The 17855-nt window shown below is 39.7% G+C and overlaps 1 protein-coding gene across 1 annotated transcript in view; it reads right to left on the bottom strand.

The window, feature by feature from the left end:
* me1 (malic enzyme 1, NADP(+)-dependent, cytosolic) overlaps positions 1-3190 on the bottom strand; it is a 79145-nt gene extending 75955 nt beyond the window's left edge. Inside the window, 1 exon segment of the mRNA XM_031740295.2 lies at positions 2831-3190. Within this exon segment, the coding sequence (XP_031596155.2) occupies positions 2831-2959 (129 nt within the window). The 5' untranslated portion in view covers positions 2960-3190.
* Positions 3191-17855: the final 14665 nt, after the last annotated feature.

The raw sequence follows: 17855 nt of genomic DNA, 5'->3' as shown, positions 1-17855 counted from the left end.
TTTAAACTGCTTGCAAAGTTCACTTGAGGAGGTAACGTGGAGACTAGGGGTTGACTCATTGGTGGAACCAATACTTTTTAATTTTGTTTCGCTGTTAAATTTGGTGTCCACTTCCTGCTTGAGTAGCTTTATGTATCAAAACTATAATGCAAGACTGGGCAATATGGGAAAAATCTTTTCATGACAATTTTTTTCACATCAGTCGACAGAAATATACATCTCAATATACCTCAAGTCACTATTTCATTCATATGAGATGAAAGTAGCCACTGTGACATCACTCAGAGATTAGTGACACCTTTTTATCAAGCCTCAAGCTGAAGATTTCCACCCTCACCCTTCATGGTGTTTTTGCTTTGAAATCAGCTAATTTACTGTAGAAATTTATGATTTTTTATCAATGAGTTTACAGTTTTGTTTTGTTTTTTTAAAGCACATATTCTGTCAATTCACAAATATTATCCATTTTATAATTACAGGACATCCTTTGCAATGACCTATAATTTTACACATTTATTTCTTACAATTTATGCCAAAATTGTGGTGCACAAAGATTTCTTTCTTTTACTACAGCATCATTTCTTTATCATGCATAAAAACTAAGATGTAATGTTAAAATTGATCTTGTTTTTAAATATATCAAGAATTAAATCTGCAGTGATGCTTATTTACACTGACAGAAAGGGGAGTTTCACTGGTCCAGCACACTTAAGATCTATGTGGGCTGGACATTGTAGCCCAAAGTAAATGAGTTTGGCATTCCTGTTCTTTACCTTACACTGTCTCTTTCAATTCCTTTAGCAGGTAAAGTGATCTATAATTAAGCAGTGCAACACTGCATTTCCCATAAACCCAATAACTCACTGTCACAAAGAGGATGTCAGTATATTTACTGCAGTCGAATAGATTTCATACTAAGCATGACACTGCATAAAATGACACAAAGGGTGCCTGTTCACTCTGCAGCAGTCTGGTTTATTTTATCAAACACTGTTTGACATTCATGTGAAGATCAGTCAGGGTTACATATATACAAACAGGACTTTTATAAAGGAAGACTAACATGATCAATCTGTGTCTTTATTTCAAAGCTCACAACCACTGCACAACAAAGGATGGCCTTTATGAGTCTCGCTGGACACACCCACATTACAAAAGGTGCCATGATTTATTCTTATTAGTCATATTGCAATTGTGTATACACAAATCATTTTGCCCAGCCACTCTATACACACTTGAACACACACACACAGGGTTGACATGCAGCGTGAGGTGCTATCAGCAGTGGAGTGATTAACCTGCCTAACAAACAGGCCTCTGTGCAGCCACCATTTCTCCACCCCTCGCTTCACACAACCACACACACACACACTGGCCTGTTTGACCTCCACTATCTCACTTATCAGTTGCCAGGCTGGCAACTCCTTCATCTGCAGTAAACCAACTGCAACGTTTATCAGCCCGGAGCAGCTTGTATTTAGAAAACAGGCAGTGTTCATAGTTTCAGTGTGTATTTTGTATATTGTATCTGTAATTCTGGTCGAATAAATCTGAACAGCCCAGATGTCAACTTCAGATAGGCAAACTGTTTTGAATATTTTCAGATATTTTCCAAGAGTGAGACATATACGGCTACTGGAGGCCAGAAAAAACAGGTCAGAGGGAAAAAATAGACAGCAGGAACGTTCTAAAATTAGCCTGAAAAAGGTCAAGTGGTTGTGGGGCACACTTAACATAAGGACGAACCCGAATTCATCCAGTCATTGTGAAGGTCAGTCAGCACCATGGACAGAGATCCTGTCATCACAGCCTGACCTCTGGGGCCCCATCTCACCACACACACACAGGGAGAAAACACTGGAAAGGCTCAAAAGCTGCCAGACCCTCATTGTTTACTGTGCGTTTATGGGAGGAATGGACACAAGTACATCCTAATAATGATACAGCGAAAGGGTGGTCACAAGGCTTGTGTTAGGTATGTTTTTCCAAACTATAACATGCAAAGTCATCCCTTTTTCTCATAACCTGAAAGGAAGCAACTCAGCACAAATTATTGCAAGAGTAAGCAACTTCCAACAGCTTTCTGTTCCTCATTTTACTTTAAAACAAAGAAGAAAAAAAAAAAGCTTTCAACATGATGTCTTGTTACATGGTGTCAGCTTCTGTGACTATATGCTGAATCACGCTTTAGTGTTACAGTAAATGGGATGAGCTGAGTCACTCTTACATATGCAATATCCCGCCATCGCTGTCCGGGTAGAGCGATATGTGACAGGGCAGTATAACAAAAGGCCAGGCTCTCCGTGTAAGCGAAGCCTTTGGTCTCTTTAAATCTAAATATAACCGCGTCTAAAGCTGATACCTAAAGAGCCTAGCTGCTGTTACTTTCACTTGCTCCTCTATGGCTCGGCCATGGGTCCTGTCACTTCACGAAGATTGTTATATGACTAAATAAATACCACATATCTCAAATACATTGGAGCTTTTGTAGTAAAATAACAACGACACACGAGTTGTAGCAAACAGTTAAGCTAGGTGTAAAACATTACATTAGCAGTTTGGTTACTCAATACCAAAAAGTCGTCGTGGGCTTGTACCTAATCACTTTTGAGCAGCTACACCCCTGCTACAATAAAATGATAATAATAATAATAATAATGATAATAAGTTGCCGTGTTTCCTGGCCCCATTCATATCGATATTTGAGAATAAACTTTCCAGCTGTATTTAGGGTGTAATATTTCCCGCAGCCCCCGAAGGCATCAGCTAACTTGTCAAGCTTGTTCATTCAAACAAACTGAAAGCTCGCGCGCGGGGCACGAGCGCTCACCTTGTTCAGGTGGGGGTTTCGCGTCACATCGTAGCCCCTCTTCTTGGTGTGAACGAAGTTCTTCCCCTTGTCCTCGGACCTGTGCATCTCCGTTTCCACTGACTCTCGTCTGACTAGTCCGTGTGCCATGTTGTTGTCGCTTTAAATAGAGCGAGCCCCGTGAACTGCTGTTTACTCAACAAGTGGATGCGCAGGTCCAGCCGCAGAGATCTGGTCTTCACGTCTGCCGCTCGGGGAGTCTCTCAGCTCAACAAGAGCCAAAGTCTCTTTTATCAGTGTTTTATTGTAATTAACCGAAGGTCTCGTTATGAGCAAAGTACCTCCGTCTTACCTGACTCGGCAACTGTCACCAGGTTACTGGAGCATAGTTACAGACTCTCATAAGAAGACATCGTGTAATCCCTTATAAATTGGCGTAGTGACACATCTTAAGACTATGTATAAAGGCGATATTAGGCTATTTAAGGAAAGACTGCAAGGTTATTAATTTAGCCATATAGTAATGTAAGGATTCATTTATAAATCAGTCAAAAGGCTAGATATACCTCCCTTTTTGTAAAGAATACATTAGTCATAGAGTTCTGGCAAAACAGTTCATATGAATCATTATAATTTGTACGTGATTTATATGATAAATGCACTTAGTGCACTAGCCCATTGATAGCAGCAGATAAGTAAAACTCCTTACTTTTAGTTATTCTGCTCAGTGTTTGTGGAACAGTCTGCCCGACGACCAGAGGGCTGCTGAGATTGTTGAGATTTTTAATATCCAGGTGGGGCTGGTGGGGTGAAGAGAGGGTGTAGTGGAAGGAACTAAGTGAATTGCTGTATAAATAAAGTTTTGCCTGACTAGTAGGCCTTGTGGTATCAATGCTTCTGCAACAATAAGTGTTGTGCTGAGCAAGTAGCTTCTCGGAAAAATACAGTCAGTTCTTAAACTACCATAAAATATTGAGTTTAGATATTGCCTTGGATTATTTCAGACCACCCAACAAGTCTCTGATGAGTTGTAGTATTTGTTACAAACACATAGCTAAGATCATTTTCCAGCACGGTGAGTCTGAGGCCCATGACAGCACAGACATTTGAAGCCAAGGTCAACCTCCAGCCTTGACACAGTCACAGAGTTATGTAACAGCAAGCACCAATGAAGTCTGACAGTCAGGAATACGCCGGCATTCCTGGAGTGAAAGCGAGGTTATTCAACCCTCACTCCATATGTCTGGTGTTTATGGTGTGACTGCTAACAAACCAGAGCAGACTTTACCCAGAACCGGATGATTTGTTCAGATCGATTAATTTTATCCTAGTAGGAATTTGGAAATCGGACCCATTTACACAAACATAACACACTGATTTTTGTTCCTTAACAAAAACAGTTTTAAGAATGTGTTTTTTTTCCAGTCTGTCCAACTTTTGACTGCTAATGCATGCGACTGAACACTGAGGCGTTGCACAACTGAGGCTGGTTTTTATGACACAGTGTTTCACGCATGTTGCAGGTGTAAAGATGATCAGACTGATAAAGTTATCTTAAAATGTCTGCAGAATGGAAAGTGAAAAACCTCAGGTGAGTATGAAGTGCAGGAGGAGAAAACGCCTTGAGCCTCATGAACAGTAATGGTATTGTAAGGTTTTCAGGACATGCATCACGTTGTAAAAGAAAAGAGCTGAGCTTATAGGTAACATTGCACTGCTTGCAGAATCAGTCTGAAGTATAGATAAAGGATATTTCTATTTCTATAACATGGTGCATGCCCAGAGGTACATATGGATCAGCTAAGAATGGTTTTTAATGACCTAATTCATAAGTTAAAAAAACATTGTTATTGCACCTCTATTCAACTGAAGCAATTAAACAATTAAAGCTTGGACAGTTTAGACAGCTTCAACAGCCTTTGTCTAGTGCAGGGGTGTCCAACTCCAGGCCTCAAGGGCCGGTGTCCTGCAGGTTTTAGATATCACCCTGGGTCAACACACCTGAATCGAATGACTACTTCATTACCAGGCCTTTGGAGAACTTCAAGACATGTTGAGGAGGTAATTTAGCCATTTAAATCAGCTGTGTTGGATCAAGGACACATCTAAAACCTTCAGGACACCGGTCCTTGAGGCCTGGAGTTGGACACCCCTGGTCTAGTGTATCCACTACCCCTCCTCTGTGCATGTCTAAACTATCTCAGCCTTGTGTCTAACTTTGTCTCCAAAATGCCAACCTGAGATGTCTCTCTGATGTACTCGTTTCTAATTCTGTCCTACCTGGTTGCTCTGGCTGAAAATCTTAACATCTTCAGCTACTGTCACCAAACCATGCATCAAAGCAGGTGTCACAAACCTTCCCTTTCACTAATGCTGCTGTCATTCTGTCACAAATCATCCCTGACACTCGTCTCCAACCTTTCCACCCTGCCTGCATTCTCTTCTTCACCTCTCTTGTGCACTCCCAGTTACCTTGGACTGTTGATCTTACATATTTAAACTCATCCACCTTCGCGAACTACTCCTTATTTCTTCACCTTTCCACCTGTCTCCCTCTCATTCACACACATGCATTCTCTCTCACTTCAACTGATTTTCATTCCTCTTCTCTGCAGAGCATACAACCACTTCTCCGGTCTCTGTTCCACCACAGTCCTAATACATGTCCTGCACCACCCTCACATATTTCTCTGCCACTCCTGACTTCATCGTGCAGTGCCACAGTTCCTCTCTTAGCACCCTATCATTTGCTTTCTCTATGTCCAAAGTGAAGCTCCTTCAGACCTTCCATATATTTCTGCATCAACACACATCTGTAGTGCTCTTTCTCGGCATGAACCCATACTGCTGCTCACCTCGCCTTCTCAACCGAGCTTCAGCAACTCTTTCCCATGGCTTCATGTTACAGCTCATCAACTTTATCCCTCTGTAGTTACTTCAGTTCTGCACATCACCCTTGTTCCCTGTTCTTTATTTGGAATAGGTTTATTTAATATGACTTATATAACCATTTTTTCCCCATAATAACTTAATATATTTTATTATGGAAAAATGGTTTTCCTGCCTTCTAGTCTGTAATGAATCACAAATTGAATGAATCTTACCAGATCTGCACTGTAACATGAGAAAAGTTAGTTTTCTTTTTTGAAGATGCATTTTTGGCATTTGGCTGGAAGAGGCTGGGGAGAAGGACATGTAGGAAATGGTTTGGGGCACACTCAAACCCAGACCTATGCAGCACCCAATAACAGCACCCAGCAAGAATAGTTTTTAACTTAAATGACAGGTACAGTGGATGTACCTGCACATCTGATCTGGCACAGATTTTACACCAGATGCCCTGGTCATTTAAGCCTCTAATGTCAACTTAAGATAATGGAAACTGCAGATTTTGTAGTGCTTTATAACCCCCGAAATGTTTGTCTGCAGTATCCCAAGAATACCTGGGTATAGTGGTAAAACTACTGGCTTTCTGCTACATGTTCCTCTCATCAGTTGAGTCACATGGCAATTAATCTTTAATTAGTTTCAGCTGCACTCAAAATATGTTCCAGTCATGATCAGGCTACTGGGGTTCACCTGAGGTCACGCAGTGTTGCACAGTGTGTTGCAGGCAGTCAATGTCAACGATAAACTTGGACAAACCTGGCTGAGCTCTGTGACACCATGCATTTGTATTTCTCTGTAATTCCATCATTAATTAAGTACTGATGATGAAACAAGCCAAAGAGTTTGAAGAAAAAAAAGTAACAGAAAGAGTTTAATGCATAGATGCTTAATTAGGACTGTAGGTGTGGCGGATCACACACATCAGCTTGCATAAGGCCACCATCCGTCATCACATTTTGATTTAAATCACTCCTGTTTGTGTATGATTCCATCACTTGCAATAAGATATTAATGGAGACAATATTTTGCGTCAGGAGTATTCAAAGACAAAGAAGATTCTAGAGGATATAAAATGACCTTTTAAAAAGTGTCTTTGAGTTCAGGTTTTAAATGCCAAACTTGATACTGATAAAACAGAAACAATATCTTTGGCTAAATATAGAAATGCAGAAAAATCAGCTGTGCAGATGTTGAAAAAACGAGACTGGCATCATGTCTATCACATGGGTCAGCGCTTGATATTGATCAGTGTCTGCAGTCGAAGTGTTTCCAAACTGACAAAAACCTCCAATCGCTTTTTAAAAAAAAATCAGACTTACACTGTGTTTGAGGAGCTAATCTGTTCAGCAAACATCTGCCGTCTGTTTCTGTATCAGGCTGCAAGTTATTTTGGAGGGTCAGGCAGGACGCCAGTTGGCAGTGTGAGGCATGAGGAATGCATGAGAGAATATGAGACGTACCAAGAGCCCATCCATTAAAGGTAATCGCAGTGCTGGAACAGCTGGATGTTCTTCAGGAAGTCATCTACCTGGCTGGATGTGTTTATGAATAAACAGAGAAAGAAAGCCTACAATATAATTTTTTATAATCCAACATCAAAAAGAAATATGTGTTTGTGATGTGCTTTTACACTTTAGCTGTAAACATACACACGCTGTAAATGCCTGTGCCAATTTCCTCTGTTTATTTCAATTCTGCCACTTGTAATGGAAGTATATATAATAGCCCAACGTCCTAAAATTACCAAGCAACAAGCGTTAAGGAAGCCATGTGTGGATTAAAGGCTTTTTTTAAATGGAGGATTGTGTCACTATAGTGTACATCAGTTACACATAGTTAAAAAATAGTGCCAGCCTCCCATTTCATAAAGGATTGTTGGTAGCAAGTTACAGATACAGTTGTCGATTGAACACATAGACAGTATATAAAAGATGGATGTACTCACTGTTCTATCACCCAGTGGTTGGCATGGTTCTGTTACAAAGCCTCAAACTGGGCATCTTGCTGTTTGGCTATGGTGCTGCCATCTTGCTGTTTTTTAAACTGGACACAAAGAGTGAAGGACAGTGCTTGTTTATAGGGTCACAACCTGTAGGGCCCTAAATCATGGCCTGTATTATTCTCCTTGATCTATACCAGGGAACACAACTTACAAACTCATGTTGTATTAAGTAAGACTTTGCCACTAGTGAGTGGGGCCGCTTCGACTTCTGTACAGAGTTCTTTTTGAAACCAGAGGACTCGCCCCCTGCTGGTCATTAGAGAGAATGCAAATTTATGGTACTTCCATGTCCGTTTTATATATACAGTCTGTGGTTCACTGTCCTGCCCCTGCTTGCAGGTATTACGAGTTATTAGAGCCAAATTTAATAGAGAGAAGACAAAAGGAAAAAAAAACAGAACACAACAGACAAAGGAAAACTTTTACCCTTTGGTACAAAACTTTTTTTGGTGTTGCTGTACCACAAATAAGGCCTTCTTGAGTTGGACAAGCTAACACTTCACACAGAAAAGAGAGTAAGACAGGATTTTTAATGCGTGTGTGTTGAGACATGTTTATTTATTTATTTACATTTTTTAACTTAGCACCCAAGCTTGTGCCTTTGCCTGTCTGATATAACAGCGTATAATTAAATACAGTGTACAGCTACTCTTGCAGCTCTGCTGGCTTGTTTTCATCCACAAGTATGCATGCACAAATGATTTTCTTTATAAAAATACCCCAAGCAAAAATCCTGCGAATTCTGAGAACATCACAAAAGAATGACTGAGGCAGAAAATTAGCATCCAGCAACAGATGTGGTGAATAAATATCTTTGAGATCTAACAAAGCTTTTGTTCCACTGGAAAGAAGCTCGTGAGGTTATGCATGCTTACTTTTGTTAGCACTTAATAAATAAATAAATAATTACAGCTGATTTGGATTGGAATGTCTTCAGCCTAATACCTGTTATAAACCAAAGCATAAGGAAAAACCACTGACATGTGGATAGATTTTTTTATTAAAAGTCTATTTAAAGTGTATTTAAAGTCTGCAATAATAAAACTCAAGAGTCAGCATTAGAAATAATGAGATGCCATAAAATGTCATAGCAGTCCATCCAATAGATATTGTGATATCTGGAAAGTGTTGGAAATTGCAGCTGACTGGGCAACATGTTGACCAATGATAAGGCTTAAATTGCACCTTGGCTAATGATGTGAGCTTTAGATAAATGGCGGTCAGACAGATCTCTGAGAATGAAAGATTACTTCAAGCGCACAGGCTCTGCAGATAATGAAAGACAAAGAATAATGACTGCTTGTGATGTAACATCATAAAAAGTGCTCCTTCCAACAATAACTTGTTACATCATTAACAGAATGATTGTATGCAGTTTACCTTTGATTTCAGTTGCAACACCTTCCAACTCTGTGACCCTGCTGTGCCAGCTGTTTTATCAATATAACCCCTTGTTAAAGCATCTTAATAATGGGCTTGTTTTGAAGAGCTGCCTTAATAGTCACTCTGAACTCATGCAGTGTGCATTATACACAGTAGCCCCTTTTTTGTGTGTGTGTTTTGATTCTAGTTTATCCCTGAGGGACTTTTCTGGGCAGGAAAAGGAGAAGACGGCAGACAAAGACAAATACAATTACTAGCAATCCAATCAGTCAGAAACCCATGGTTTTCTCACTTACCTCCATTTATTCGACTGCACACTGACATCAACACCTGGCCATACTTCCTGCACAGTAGCTGATGGTAAAGGTTTCACAGACACGTCCATTAAATGTAATTAGAGCCAGTGGGAAAACCATATCTACTTGTCAGCATATACCGTAGGAAAGAAAACTCAGGTGAAGTTTAATCACAGTGTCTGTAAGACTGATCTAACGGGTGGATAAAGGGGTTCCAAGTCATTTTTTTAAGGTAAGATCACTTGTAGGATTTCTCCTGGCAGAAAGGTCGTCATAGAAGCAGCAGATATAAAATTTAAATGCTGCAAGTGCCTTTACCAATAAACATGTTGGAGGATTATACAGATCTTATATCAAAGATGACATAAACCACACACAGTCTTTATTTTTCCTTCTTCCCAGTGTTTTTACCCCCTGCCTTCATGGTGGTGAGGAGCTCATGCATATCAGACTCTGCACGTTGACATCGCCTGGATACTTGAGGGTTTGTGGGAGGTAGAGTCTGTTTACCAATCCAGTGCCAATCCATTTCCATTTCTATTAGTACTTACCTTAAAAAACATGTTTTAAAAAAGCCTAAAAAAGGCAGAAGTGTAGTTTGCTCTCAGATTTCCATACGCTGAAGATGATTATTTTTCGCTCGTGCAAAAACATGTTGCCTACCCCTTCTCCTTTTTAAAAAAAATTAAAACAAATTTCTGGACCTTGATGGTCAATCCGAAGGAGAATATTAACTTATGTAGTTGCTGTGACCAGTGTTAATTGTTAAAGCAAATTTTGATTTACAGTAGTTTCACATATTTTCATGAGGGAAAAAAAGCTGTACTTTTTCCTAAGAGCAGATCAAATGTGTGTGTCTAACCTAAACTTACTACGCAAGGAGTTTACTTCTGATTGGATCACTTCCAAACTTGTCCCACAGCTTCATTAGGTCTGATTGGATCTCATCTCTCAAGAATATTTTCATCATTTTTTAAAATCTTGTTTTCGTCAACAAAACTGTCAGTAAATTTCATTTTAGTTAGGTGTATTAGATTTTTATTGAGCAGCAAAATTCAGTGGGTTTGACCTCTCATGAATCCTTTTAAGGAGAGACAGTCTAAAAATGCTCAAAATTGATATCGATGTTAAAAGATACAACTTCTAAAAATGAGAAATAGATCACTGAATATATTAAAACAAGAGATCGCTTTAGCCAACAGATAAGAGACGCAAAGGCCAAAGTGCAAGGCGACATGAGAGCTTCAGGTGAAAATGTTAGTCCGTTGTGTGATGCTGTGCTCACCTGCCTGGGCCTCAAATTCAAGTTGACCTTTCTCTCCTCTTTGAATAATTAGAGCCCTGGGCCAATTACCTCTACCTACAATGACCTTTGTGTGGGTTTTTTAACATGAAGAACAACTTTTCCCATAATTAACTGTTCCATAACTCCCAGAAGCCATTCCGCTTTTTTAAAAATGGCAACATTTAAGAGGAAAATCTGAACAAGAACCACATTTCCTCCTTTGAGGTACGTTTAATAAGCTATAACTGTTGTTGTTTGGACTCTGAACAGAACAGCTCAGAGGCGTTGGGCCTGCTGCGCACCTTCAGCAACAGCAGAGGAAATGGGTGGATGCTTTTGAGGGGTTCCTGAGGGACGCTGCACTTCCAAGTTTGCTACATACATACATGACTGCTTTCTTTCGCTTCTGCTACCTCTCCTTTGAGTCCATACATGACCTTCCCCCAATCCCGCAAATCAATGGGCCCTTTCACTGATCACCCTTCATAATGACCCACTGTTTGGTTCCATGGATATTTGGGGATGTGAAAAAAGAGAGAGCTTTAAGCTGCAGCCTTTCTGTTTTGTATTATTAGAAAGGGCTGAAGTGACATGCATATACTTCAAGAAGGAACTGATCCTAATACATCATTCTGTTTTAAGTTGGCCCTGAACAGATCCCGAGGAAAGTATTACTGATCCTTACAGATAACATACTCTGTGAATATGTCTCAGGAGGAATCAATGCGTAAATGTTGTTCACACTTCCAAATGTCACAACAAGAATCGAGACTCATCAGACCAGAAAACATTTTTCCAACATCATGTTCTATTGTCCAGTTTTGCTGAGTCTGTGTGAATTGTAGCTTCAGTTTCCTGTTCTCAGCTGACAGAAGTGGCACCCAGTGTGGTCTTTTGCTGCAGGGTTTGCATTGTTTGACATCTCGCACATTCAGAGGTGACCTACGTACATATGTTGTAACAAGTGGTTATTTGAGTTATAGTTCCTCAGCTCAAAGACGTCTGGCCATTCTACCCTCACCTCTGGCATCTGCAAGGCATTTTCTCTGAGTGAAACACTGCTCACTGGATTCTGTTTTCAGACTATTCTCTCTAAGCCCTAGAGATGATTGTGTGATCTGCAGTTTCTGAAGTACCCAGACCAGCCCATTTGCCAAGAACAACCAATCAAATTCATTTATATTACCATTGTCCCTCATGCTCATGCTCAATTTAACCTCCAGCAGGTCGCCTTGACCATGTGCATTGAGATGCTGCAATTTGAATGGCTAATTAGATATTTGCATAAAACAAGCAATTGAATAGGTGTACCTAACAAAGTGGCCAGTGAGTGTATATATAACTAGATGCTACTTAGCATGCATGCTATCACCCATATCAGATGCTAATTTGCTCACTTCCTATTCCAATTGTTTAATGTCAATAAGAAACCATAAACTAAAAATGAATGGATTTAAAATGACAAATTAATAAATAAAAAATACATAAATTGGAAAGCACACAAATATAACAAACAATATAAAACTCAATGGATACAGCTGCAAATTAGAAATTTTTTTTTTTTACTGACAACTTATCGCTTTATTAAAATCTACATTTAATTTTAATATCCATTTGCATGCAATTTTAGATGTGACATTTAGTTATCTAACAAGTTAACAAGTTAACAAGGTGACTTGTTCCTTATTTTATTTCCTTTTTTGGATTTTGGCAGTTTCAGTCCTCCATACAGGCAGAACTAAGTGGTATTGCACTTTTGCATATGCTTTACTTTTTACACCCTGTAGCTACTTCCATGTTTTATAACAGCTTAACCTGATGCTGTGCCTTGTGTGTTTGTTTAAGAAATTGAAATAAAAATGTCTTGCAGTCGCCTGCAAGGGTGAGAACATTTTTAGCTGAAAATTTAGATTATTGCATTTTACAACTTTTAACAAAGCACTGCTGAACAGAGACTGTTTCTGGCACAGTCTGGCTCTCTCTGTATGTTTTTGTCTGTATGTGTGTGTGTTTGCATGCAGGAACATGTGGATGGGGTTTTGCCTCTTTAATAATGACTTTACTAACTGTGGCAGGGGTGTGGTCTTTGGCTCTGCTGCAATGGAGGGGGGTACGGTAAGCTCTCGGCTCTGTGCGGGGACGACAGAGGGGACAGGTGAGAGGGATTACAAATGAATGAACAAATGAACTCTGCCCTTTTTAGTGTCTGGAGTCGGAATGTGTGTGGTGTGGGAAGGAGCTGGAAAGCTAACTTCCCGGCTGAACACGTACCGTGCAGAAGCAGTGGGAAACGCTGTACTTAAAAATAAAGGCACTCAGATTGACACTTGAACGCTGTGTGTGTCCCGATCATTTCACACTAATAAAACGAGGAGTACCATTGAACTCAGTGTGACTGCAGTATTTAAAACAGGCATGCAGAAGCGAGGCCAGTGTTTCTCATAAACAAGTGAACATGCCATTGAACAGAAGCAAATGAAGATCCAGCTCAAGAGTCAAACTGCTAAATGGGATTGGGCAGAATGATCCAAAGATCCATCATGCACTTCAACAAAACCCCCTTTATTCTCCAGGACAGATGGCAGAGATTAGTGTGTTACACTACTCACACAGTGTGTTTATATAACCTTTTTGTTCCTGCATAATGTCCGAGTCTCCTTCCATCAACATACAAACTCTTTTCTAATTCCCCTATTTTCTTTAAGTAGTCCTCAGCAACATTTCTCAACTTCAAAAGATCATAAGAAAATCTGACTCCTTGGATGGAAACAAGATCCCGTTTGCACTTGACTTGTTTATAAAGTGTTTTAAAAAGTGCAAATACAGTGACATGGAAATTTCTGGGCATCATTGGTTGAGTAAATTTTAAAGAGGGATAAATATAAACATGACTGTGTAAAGCCAGACTGTGCCTTCTGGGGTCATGCGATGTAGGTTTTTGAGTTGTTTTAGGATCATTATGTTTCTGTAGAACCTCTTTTCCTTTTTAGCCTTTTTTTTAAAAAATTACATGATATTCGATTACAGAATTGATCAAATTTACTTCTTCTCTTCAAATATCCCAAATTATACTGGCTTTTATACAAGCATTATAAACCCATCCTCTGCCGAACAATTAGAAGTGTTCCATAGAAGTTTTCATACCTTTACTCACCGTAACCAAAAATGTCCTATTCTAACTTCAACAATGCAAAAAACTTTTCAAAATACAACTGTCTCTTTTAGATGCAAATGTCTAAGGATACAGGAAAAGCTCTGTACTGGTCACTCTACCAAGAGCATCATATTTGTGCAGGTGTGTCTGCACAGCAGATCAGTGCACCATCATTTAAAGGGCTACTAAATCTTCCAGAAGGTGCTTTGCAATCAAAAAGGGGTTTGATTCCCCTTTCTAGAAAATCTCCCAAGCTGCTGTCAGGAAAAATTTCCTTGGACTTCAGATGTTAACCTTCATCTTTCCCTGGTAACAGTTATTTTGACTAAAATTGCTTTCCTATCTTCTCATAGCCTTGTCCTGCACTGGTGGCATTGAATGATTGTCTTTATTTATAGAGTGCTGAGCAACTACTCAGAGGAATAATGATGACTGTTAAAATTTGGTTTGAAAAATGACAGTGTTGACACTCTAAACCTTCCCTTTGTGAGAGTCTGTCTTCTATAAACGTTGCATGCCACTGCAATGTATTCAATGTCAAAAAACACTCCAGTTTATTTTAGTTGTTAGGTAGACTTTAACAACACACATTCACATCCGAAGCTATGAATGGGTCCTTCTTTGATCAGATCGGTCCTTCTGAATAATAATAGCCCCTATCTGCAACAACACAAATACCTTTTTCTCCCTGTTTTCTCCTGCCTCTCAAATGTCTCAATCTCTGGCAGCGTGTTGGGAAATGAAAACACCTCCTCAGTCCAAATCTGTTCTCTAAACAGGAGGTCTGTCAGAGATAAATTTCACATCTTGCCTTGTTTGTCTCTGCATGTCTAAACAGCTTCATCTGAGCGGGACGCGTCGCAGATCTGTTACCCTCAGCTCAACAACAAGCATGAATAGCTGGTTCCATTTTCCCCTGCGCTGCCAAATAATCTTCACTGGTGATGCTCTATAATCTGCAAAATATATGTTTGCTGTCGAGGTTACTGCACAGTGTAGGTGAGTGATTTCGAGCCAACATTTTGTGCAAACTTTAAAGCCTATCCCACGTTTTGCATGCATGCTATAACAATAGGAGATAAGATTTCTGTTTGTATTTGTTTTACTTCCTCTTTGTGAGTTCAGGTTTCTCAGCTGTACTCTGTGTATTGACACTGTGGATAAGGACTGAAGACATTTCTAAAGAAGTGTTCTGAAACTTGCCTGTCTGAAGGGGCTGAAAGCCATCATCTCTGTGAGGTAACCGTGCAGGAAAGGTTCTGTGAGAGAGGTCAGTAAAAGCACAGCCCTATTTTTGGTTGCCCTTTTCAAAGGAGACTTGGAACCTTAAATGCGATTCTGTTCATGCTCTTTGGGGCTGACGAACTAACCATGACTGCACAGGAGCACAAATTACAAGATCATCAGTCACAGCTGGAAACCTCAAGTGTCCAAATACTATGCAAAAAGCAAAAGGAGCTCTGTTTCCTACCTGCAGGGCAGATTTGATTTTTTTCAGTGGAGAGGGGATTAAGGACATTCAAGGTGGATGTTTCAGGTGTGCCATGGACTTTGTTCTTCTTCTTTTTTTTCTTTCTGCAGGAACAGATTATGAGCAGTCAGTGCAAATGTGAGGCCACACACAGGAACACTCCTGGCACAGATGCTAATGATCTAAATGTCCTTAACGTCTTTGAGAAAATTTCCATAAAATTTAGTGCAGTACATAAGCAGATATGCTTTTGGTTTTGTTGTCAGTCTGGGAACTGTGCACACTAACAGAGGCAAAACCAATCTGTCATTCTGAAAAATCATTCAACTCAAACAGGACGGACCAAAAAGAAATGCAATACACAGATCATTGGCAGCGGTTCTTGTTTTGCCCTGACTTCCTCTCGGACCATCGTCAGGTTGACAGGTTGTGGTTCTTGGTGCAAACAAAACACAGTTTGTCACACAGTCTGGTGCAAACATTCATGTTCTTTGTGATTTGTCTTCTTCTTCTTCTTTACAGCATCCATTACAGCTCACAAAATCAGTACCCTGGCATTAGACCAAGAGTAAAGGAAATGATGATATTCGTGAAAACAATAAAATGAGCAAAGTCTTCCAGACTCGCTGAAAAATAGCATTACAAATTCTTTTGTGACAACAATATGAAAGAGTGAGCTGTTTAGTACGTGACCTGCCTTCACAAGTTTGCAGGAAAACTGCAGCTGCCTGTTCATTTGCACGATATTCAAAGGAGCACGTGCGACTGCACTGAGCCTTTCAGCGTGTACAGTCTGGCCTCTGAGAGCAGGCTAACCATTTAGCCAAATATTTACTATTAAAAAGGTTATAAACTGAGTGGAGATCTAAGAGAGACCTTTGACAAACTGACCCGTTACTATACATATATACAGTATTAGCGTTTTCATGTGTGTGTAAAAGAGAGAGAGAGACAGTCAGTGAGGCAGCGAACCCTATCAGATCAATGGTGGTCTGTTTACTCTGTTGCAGTGCTAAAAGGGCGTTCAGTTGTCAAAATAAAACCTGTGGAAGTGAACTGTGGGTCAGTGAGTTTGTTTATTAGTGTGGTTTACGTGGAGGAGTAGGGCACCTTTAATGTGTGCCGCTATATACAGCAAAAAGGGCAACAAAGTTCTCTGAGGAGGCATTTTAATCAGCGACTACATGTGAAATATGGAGGAAGCCACTGTGACGTCACTCACTGGCAGAGGTGGCAAAAGTACAGACTTTCTTTACTTAAGTAAAAGTGAAAAAGTACAGGCTGTATTAATATAATAATAAAGCAATAGTAGTACATGAATCAGTGGGATTTAGAAGGTGGGGGAGCCTAAAGATCTGTCATAGTGGCTCAGCTTAGGGAAAAGAATCACAACTCAGTAACAATAATTTCTAATGGTGACCTTTTGCTCTTTGTGGATTTACACAACTGAATTCAACAAGATGTCATCAAATGCTTCACAAGCTATCTTGGCTTTTCTCTATCCCCTACACTGACCATATACTGTACTATCTTTATACTAAACAGTATAGACTTGATATCAATTGGAATTAAGGGACTGAATATAAGCACCAAGCTGAAATGCAGAATCATTGCTGCTACACCTGATGCAACCTAACTCTGACCATGAGTACCACAGCCACTGTGCATCAGTCCAACACAGTTTCCAATATGTAATCCAATATGTAATTAAAATGATGACATCACATGTAAACTTTATCAAGTGTCACTGAGCAGTCCTTACCTTTAAATCTAACCTCTGTTCTTCTTCGCTTGTCTTTCTTATCTTTCTCCATCTCTGAGTGAAGTTAGCTCTCATTCTTTTCTCTCCCTCAAAATGAATTTTAAGCTAGCAAACATCAGCAAACTGCCCCCGAACATTTTGCGTGTTTGCTGATGTTTGCTGAGCTGATAGAAAGCTGCATTTGAAATTACGTGACACTTAAAAGAACGTCACTTCCTTTATGTTTCCTCATCTTGGGTAGCACTGGCTAGATTCTAAAGTACCGCAGCCGCAACTTAGGGACACCTGCACTGGCTCCTACAATCCGCCCCAATTTTAAACCCCTAGTATAAACACCATAAATGATGCTGTTAAATCTAAAGTAACATGCCTGTTTTGAAAATGTGTGAAAATGTAAGGAGTAAAAGTAAAAAGTTGTCAGAAAAAATTACAGATACCTGAAAATTCTACTTAAGTATAGTAACAAAGTATGTGTATTTCATTACTTCCCACCTCTGCTCACTGGTTTCTGGAGTCGACATTTTGAATCTTCAGTGTTGGCATTTTGGCCACAGCTGCTGTCTTTTCCAGAACCAGAAGATACATATTTAGATGAAAGGGTGAGGTGAGGATTTATCAGCTAATGCTAGCAAGCTTGGTTAGCAAACTGTATCTATAAACTCTGAGTAAATGCTGCAAAAGTTGTCAATACAAATTGGGTTCAGTTCAGGCCAGCAGTGTAAATTTTGACATCAAATTTTGATGAGGTCATTTAGTTTTAGTCAACATTTAGTAATCTAAATCCTTTTAATTTTAGTCTAGTTT

The sequence above is a fragment of the Oreochromis aureus genome, linkage group 11 (genome assembly GCF_013358895.1).
Source record: "Oreochromis aureus strain Israel breed Guangdong linkage group 11, ZZ_aureus, whole genome shotgun sequence".
NCBI classification, from domain to species: domain Eukaryota; kingdom Metazoa; phylum Chordata; class Actinopteri; order Cichliformes; family Cichlidae; genus Oreochromis; species Oreochromis aureus.
The sequence above is the reverse complement of the archived record's forward strand: the minus strand, read 5'-3'. Positions and strand labels throughout refer to the sequence as shown.